The sequence below is a fragment of the Hemiscyllium ocellatum genome, chromosome 3 (assembly GCF_020745735.1).
Source record: "Hemiscyllium ocellatum isolate sHemOce1 chromosome 3, sHemOce1.pat.X.cur, whole genome shotgun sequence".
Classification (NCBI taxonomy): Eukaryota; Metazoa; Chordata; class Chondrichthyes; order Orectolobiformes; family Hemiscylliidae; genus Hemiscyllium; species Hemiscyllium ocellatum.
Window position 1 is genome coordinate 44,333,012 of NC_083403.1, and position 7,869 is coordinate 44,340,880.

Consider the following 7,869-nt stretch of genomic DNA (forward strand, 5'->3'; position numbering starts at 1 on the left):
GAGTCTCATAGAGACTTATAACATTCTCACAGGGTGAGGCAGCATAAACATGGGAAGGATTTACAAATGTTCGAGGAATCCAGAACCAAGGGTCACAGTTTAAAGGATATGGAGTAGACTATTTAGGATTTCAAATGAGGAGAAATTTCTTCATCCTAAAAGTGGTGAATCTGTGGAATTCTCTGCCACACAAAATAGTTGTGGCTATGTTTTGAAGAAGGAGATAGATATATTTCTTAGGGCTAAAGGGGTCAAAGGGTATGGGGACAAAGCAGAAGCAAGGCACCGAGTTGGATGATCAGCCATGGTCATTTTAAATGGTGGAGCAGGTTTGAAGGGCCTACTCCTGTTCCTACTTTGTCTTTCTATGTACCAGTGAATCAGTAAGTGCTTTTATACTCTCAGAGCATGAAACTCCTCCATTCATACACATCCTTCAAGGGACAGCCTTGCACATCTTATCCCAATTTCCAAAAGTGAAATAATTTAGGAGATTAGAATTCTACAGCAGCACTTCCCCAAGTGGGGTCACACACTGAAAATTTGGTGCCGTACCCGGAGTCAGGAACAGCTGCCATAGAGCTCTGACTGTGTTATAACAGCTCAGTTCCTGCTCTTACAAGTCGCTGTATCTCGGCCCCTCTCCCCAATTCTCAGATGTCACTGAGGAGTCGTGACAATTTTTATTGTTTCATATGAGGTCAAAGTGGGAAAGGCCTTGGGAACTACCATTCTACATAACAGTGACAAGCAGGGAAGGATTTACAATATTACAGTTTAGGCTTGGATAAACAGGAATTAATCCTCTCACTAACTTCATCACATGGAATCTTAGAAAGCATTCTTTGACATGTACAGTATATGAAAAAAAAATTTCTGTCTCTCTGCGTTACTCTTCCTCTGTGGGAGAAAGGCAGAGTATGAGCCTGGACAGTGAGCATTTGATGGGCATTCAGTCCACAGGTGGTATACTAACCCAGCTCAATCAATCCTCCAGGTTGTACACAGGCATACAACTTCCAGGAGGTGTTACACGCATGCAATCAGAAGTAGAAGACTTGTCACCTTTACCAATTTGTAGCCCCAGATGGCTGAGGCCAACTGCAACATTATGATCTTTGACTGGCAGCAGAGACTAAAACAGAGATCCTCTTGACTACACGGTACATTCAGGCATTGAGCCAAGGACGCTCAATTTGACCATGCTGAGGTGGAGGGAATTGGCTGGGGAGGGGGCAAGACTTTGAAATGACCTCACTAGATGCCGAATAAGTCTTCCTGATTTGGCAGGCTTGCACATACAAAGGACTCACGAGACCACATCGATTAAAGGAACATATCGAAATATAGACTTTGAGCTTGAGATTGGTTTGAGATCTAACCTCTTTCAAGCCAATTTGTAGCCATTAAAGGAAGGATTGTTGGGAGTTTCTCCAAGACCAAGACAAATTGTGCTTACATTTTTTCACTTAAAATTATATTTATAATGTGTTCTTCAGCTGTAAATCACTAAACATCCAAAATATTTGAATAGCTTTGCTGTGATTCTTTAAATTGATGTTTGAGTTTCAAGGTGCGTGAAGCACTATATTAAAAATAGCGCAGGTCAGAAATGAGCTATTTTTAAGATTCAGTCAGAAACCTAAAAGCTAACCATGGATTGTAACTTCCAACAGAGCTCTTGGATAAATAATAATTTTGTGAAAAGTGAGACATATATTGAATTAGACTATATTGGCCAATAATTTTCAGCATAATTAATTTAGTTAAAACTATAAGAGATGGTCACCTGCAGATTGATTAATCTGAACTTGCAGCCTCATGTGGAATCCATCGCCTGGGACATACTGGAGACTGCGGCACGAAGGAGGAACAATTCTGACCCCTACTGGCAAATCTAGGTTCACACACTGCTCTGCAGTGCAAAGACGTATGGATGATGGGCCGAGAGTGACTTGCAGCTCGCAGTACTTCTCTGGAAGGTTTCTAATCAAAGAAGATACAATGCATTATTTTGTTCATTCATTCAGCTATATTTCTGAGTGTGTGCCAAGACTGCACATCATAATGGAAAGATATAGTATCCATTCTTGAAGCACACCTAAATCTGAAGTTAAAAATAACACAACACCAGGTTATTGTCCAACAGGTTTATTTGGAAGCACTAGCTTTCGGAGCGCTGCTCCTTCATCAGGTGGTTCATCAGCCACAACCACCTGATGAAAGAGCATCGCCCCGAAAGCTAGTGCTTCCAAATAAACCTGTTGGACTATAACCTGGTGTTGTGTGATTTTTAACTTTGTACACCCCAGTCTAATACTGGCATCTCCAAATCATGCCTAAATCTGAATACATTCTTATCTTTACATGAAATATCATGAATATCATTTGACATCAGCTGATGACCATGACAAGATTCAATATCTTAATGTGGATTCAATTAGCGGTCAGGCTGCATAACAGGACCTTGGTTAACCATGGTAGTATATTTATTAGCAATTTCTCTCAACTTTATTACTCACTGTCAAAATCTCATTAAGAATCAGCTAAAAAAAGTAGAGCCAAATGTTAATCTATACCAGATTCTGGATCAGTGGTGCTGGAAGAGCACAGCAGTTCAGGCAGCATCCAACAAGCAGCAAAATCGACGTTTCGGGTAAAAGCCCTTCATCAGGAAGGGCTTTTACCCGAAACGTCGATTTCGCTGCTCGTTGGATGCTGCCTGAACTGCTATGCTCTTCCAGCACCACTGATCCAGAATCTGGTTTCCAGCATCTGCAGTCATTGTTTTTACCTCGTTAATCTATACCAGTCAATCTGAGCCTAGTAATGGCAGAAATAAATAAAGACTAGTAAGAATCTATTAGAAGAAACCATTACGTAGTGAGTCCGTTTCATTAAATGCATGGTCATTTATAAAATGCTTTTTTATCATTCTTCAAGTACCAAGAATAGACAGTATATAAGAATATATCAAAAACATAAACATCAATACAGTACTTTTTTCATGGAAACATCTCTCAAGATACTTCACAGAAGAATAAGAATGAGAAATAAAACCTTATAGCCGAAGGAGATTTGAAAATTTAATGATTAAACAAGGAATCTTAAAGGAGATAAAGGAGGAGCCAAGGAATTTAAGGAGTGAAAAATTCTAAAGCAGAGGCTCAAGTGACTGAATGTATGACCATCAATGGCAGACTAAAGGAGTGAGACTGATGCCAAAGCCATGAACGGGTAGGTCAGGTGAGACAATATACTTTGGTTGGAAACTAGAACAAAGGTGCTAATGTCAGTGCCGTGGTATGACGACTGAAACATTTTTCACTTCTTTTTGTTAAAAAGCACTAGTAACAAAAAATGATTATTCTGTTCTATTCTATACTAGAAAGAACTTGAATGGTGAGCTCAGACAGGGATTTAAACACAAGGATTAAGATTATAAATTTGAGGTGCTGAGGATCTGAGTGCAAGGTCATTCAGGACAAAGACATTGGGTGTTTCAGATTTGATGCAGTATAGGGTACAAAATGCACAGCTTTGGATGAGCTGAAATTTTTTGAAGGTCAACAATGAGATGTGGACAAGGGAGTATTGAACTGATCAACCCCATAGGTATCAAAGACATTTAAGAAAGCCTTCAGCATGAGGTTGGGAACAGCAGGAAAGAATAGAAAATGAGGACTGCAGATATTGGAGATCAGAGTCGAGAGTGTAGTGCCGGAAAAACGCAGCAAGTCAGGCAGCATCCGAGGAGCAGGAGAATCGCATTTCAGGCATTGGCCCTTCAACAGGAAGGGCTTATGCCGGAAACGTCGATTCTCCTGCTCCTCAAATGCTGCCTAACCTGCATGAGATGGAAAGTGGCAATTTTTGTGGCAGAGTAGATCTGGGGTCAAAAATACAGCTCATAGTCAAACAGAATGTTGAGGTTACAAACCAAATATCAGCCTGAGCCAGCAGCCAGGAGAGAACAGAATTAGTGACTCAGGCATGGATTGCATACTCAGAGTCTTGCTGACATTAACTGGAGGAAACTGCAGTGCCAGGGCAGTGCAGAGTTTTAAAACGATGGAAAAGATGTATCTAATACCCAGTTGACCACACATGAAAAGCCCCTTCACTTACATCAGGAATTGTGTTCATATCACAATTTTTTCCAAAGTGCAATTTCTTCTATAGTGTAATCATTGTTGTTTTGCAATCAAGAATAGCAGTAATAGAATCAGAGAGTCATTGTACAGCACGGAAACAGACCCTTCAGTCCAACTTGTCCATGTCGACCAGATATCCTAAATTAATCTAGTCTCATCTGTCAGCACTTGACCCATATCCTTCTAAATCCTTCCTATTCATATACCTATCCAGATGCCTTTTATATGTTGTCATCCATACAACGCACTACCCTCTGCATGGAAAAGTTATCCCTTAGGTCTCTTTCAAATTTTCCCCCTCTCATCCTATACCTATGCCCTCTAGTTTTGGACTACTTACCCTATCCACGTCCCTCATGATTTTATAAACCTCTATAAGGTCACTCCTCAGCCTCCGACGCTCCAGGGAAAGCAGACTCAGTCTATTCAGGCTCTCCCCATAGCTCAAATCCTCCAAATCTGGCAACGTCTTTGTAAATGTTTTCTGAACCCTTTCATGTTACACAACATCGTTCATATAGGAGGGAGACCAGAACTACACATCAGATTCTAAAAGTGGCCTAACCAATGTCCTGTACAGCTGCAACATGATTTCCCAACTCCTATACTCAATGCTCTGACCAACAAAGTATAGCATACCAAACACCACCTTCACTATCCTATCTGCCTATGACTCCACATTCAAGGAACTACGAAGTGCACTCCAAGGTCTCTTTGTTCAGCAACACTCCCCAGGACCTTACTATTAAGTGTATAAATCCTGCCCTGAATTGCCTTTCCAAAATGCAGCACCTCACATTTATCTAAATTAAACTCCTTCTGCCACTCCTCAGTCCATTGACCCATCTGATCAAGATCCTGTTGTTCTCTAAGGTAGCCTTCTTCGCTGTTCACTATACCTCCAATTTTGGTGTCATCTGCAAACTTACCAACGATGTCTCCTATGAGTCAATGTACACAAAACAAAATCAATCACACACAGTAAGTGCTATAAATAATTAGGTTACTTGGGTACAATATTGCTTGAGGGGTAATTTTGGCCAAGACGCTGTTTACTAGCAAAAGCAGAAAATACTGCAAACACAGCATGTGCGGATGGAGAAATAGAAGAACGGAGCTCTGAAGGCGGCAGTGGACTCTGTTTCTCTCTCCGCAGATACTGCCAGACTTGCTGAGATTCTCCACACCTGATGCTTTTCATCCAGATCTCTGTATCTGCAGTATTTGGCTTTCATTTGAAACAACTCACTTTCTTTCTAATTGTGCTGGGAGATTCTGTGCTTCTACCTGGGCCAGTATCTAGTGATCTAATAACTCACTGAAAAGACAGCTCCATCAGAACAATAGTTCCAAATAGCTCAAGCCCCAGATATACTTGAGCAGTAAGGAGCAAATTATTGCTGGTGCTGGAATCTGTACTGAAAACAAAAAGTGCTGGAGATCACAGCAGGTCAGGCATTCATGCACTAGTGGGGAGGGCTGCAGAGCTGGGGGTGAAAGGATGTTGATGGTTCGGATTTAAGATCTGTACAGCCCTCCCCAAACCCCAAGCCACCACAACTGCATAAATGCTACCCCCTTCACCCTTCACGTCAGGTCTGACGAAGAGTCATCGAGTCTCGATACGTTAGTTTATTTTCTTTCATGGATGCTGTCTGACCCGATGCGATCTCTAGCTTTTTTTTATTTCAACACTTGAGCAGTAATTTATTTAGCAGGCCATAATCGCCCTAATGGAAAAGGGATATTGTCTCTGTGTATCCTGCCCAATTTTCTCCCAGCGCATTTAGCATCTAATTTTATTGATTAAATCCTCAGTCCTCCACGGATAAACAGCTTTTCAGCTCTTGAGGACACGTGAAAGGTGACACTCTCAAATCTTTTTGCTGCAACGCGATGAAGGCTTAGTTCAGAGGCGTTTCTCATCAGTCACTGTGAGTTTGGATGCTCAGAGAAGTAAAAACAGTTACCCAATGATCAAGACCCCGCTCTGAGTGCTGCTCCTGATCTCTAAGAAGCACTGCGTTTGCAGCAGTGATGTTTCCATCTGTCCCGCTGCTTTCCTGCACCTTCCGGACTCCCAGGAAATCCTCAATGAAATGTAACAAAGTAACAGCCAATCAGCGCACGGCTCCCGTCTGACAACTACGTCACTCACGCACACGCGCTGCTGCCCACCCACGAGTTCGGCCGCATGCGCGCCGTCTGTCCGGGCTCTCAGCTCCAGAAAACACCGACATAGCGCCATCTGCAGCCCAGGAGGCTTCATCGCCTCTGCCAAACAACCCCAGCCGGACACAAAGCACTGTGGAAGCTGGAAATCCGAAACCAAAACAGAAATTGTTGGAGAAACTCAGCAGGTCTGGCAGCATCGTGTGGAGAGAAAGCAGAGTTTGCATGGTTCTGAGGAAGGGTCACTGGACCCTAAATGTTAACTCTGTTTCTTCCTCCGCAGATACTGCAAGAAGAATAATAGGGTGGTTATGATAGAGGATTTTAACTTTCGAAATATAATCTGGGACAGCCATAGTGTTAAGGGTTTAGACTGAGAGGAACTTGTTAAGTGTGTACAAGACAATTTTCTGACTCAGTATGTAGATGTACCTACTCGAGAAGGTGCAAAACTTTACCTACTCTTGGGAAATAAGGCAGGGCAGGTGACTGAGGTGTCAGTGGGGGAGCACTTTGGGGCCAGCAACCATAATTCTATTAGATTTAAAATAGTGATGGAAAAGGATAATCCAGATGTAAAAGTTGAAGTTCTAAATTGGAGAAAGGCCAATTTTGAGGGTATTAGGCAAGAACTTTCAAAAGCTGATTGGGGTCAGATGTTCACAGGTAAAGGTATGGCTGGAAAATGGGAAGCCTTCAGAAATGAGATAATGAGAATCCAGAGATAGTATATTTCTGTCAGGGTGAAAGGAAAGGTTGATAGGTATCGGGAATGCTGGATGACCAAAAAAATTAAGGGTTTTGTTAAGAAAAAGAAGGAAGCATATGTCAGATATAGACAGGATAGCTCAAGTGAATCCTTAGAAGAGTATAAAGAAAGTAGGAGTATGCTTAAGAGAGAAATCAGGAGGGCAAAATGGGGACATGAGATAGCTTTGGCAAATAGAATTAAGGAGAATCCAAAGAATTTTTACAAATACATTAAGGACAAAAGAATAACTAGGGAGAGAATAAGGCCCCTCAAAGATCAGCAAGGCGGCCTTTGTGTGGAGCCGCAGAAAATGGGGGAGATACTAAATGAATATTTTGCATCAGTATTTACTGTGTAAAAGGATATGGAAGATATTGAATGTAGGGAAATAGATGGTGACATCTTGAAAAATGACCATATCACAGAGGAGAAGTGCTGGATGTCTTGAAACGGGTAAAGGTGGATAAATCCCCAGGACCTGATCAGGTGTACCATAGAACTCTGTGGGAAGCTAGGGAAGTGATTGCTGGGACTCTCACTGAAATATTTCTATAGTCACAGGGGAGGTGCCAGAAGACTGGAGATTGGCCAACATGGTGCCACTGTTTAAGAAGGGTGATAAGGACAAACCAAGGAAGACAGACCAGTGAGCCTGACGTCGGTGGTGGGCAAGTTGTTGGAGGGAATCTAAGGGACAGAATGTATATATTTTTACAAAGGCAAAGACTGATTAGGGATAGTCAATATGGCTTGATGCGTGGGACATCATATCTTACAAACTTGAGTTTTTTG

At 41.9% G+C, this 7,869-nt stretch overlaps 1 protein-coding gene across 2 annotated transcripts in view; it reads right to left on the bottom strand.

The window, feature by feature from the left end:
- The window catches only part of ube3d (ubiquitin protein ligase E3D), a 153,037-nt gene extending 146,808 nt beyond the window's left edge, over positions 1 to 6,229 (bottom strand). The window contains exons 1-2 of one of the 2 annotated variants that reach the window (XM_060856824.1): positions 6,125 to 6,229; positions 1,790 to 1,986 (exon numbers count right to left, since the gene is read on the bottom strand). In XM_060856824.1, the coding sequence (XP_060712807.1) occupies positions 1,790 to 1,986; positions 6,125 to 6,201 (274 nt within the window). In that variant the 5' untranslated portion in view covers positions 6,202 to 6,229. The remainder of the gene's footprint in view (positions 1 to 1,789; positions 1,987 to 6,124) is intronic. The other variant, XM_060856830.1, reaches the window with a different exon arrangement.
- Positions 6,230 to 7,869: the final 1,640 nt, after the last annotated feature.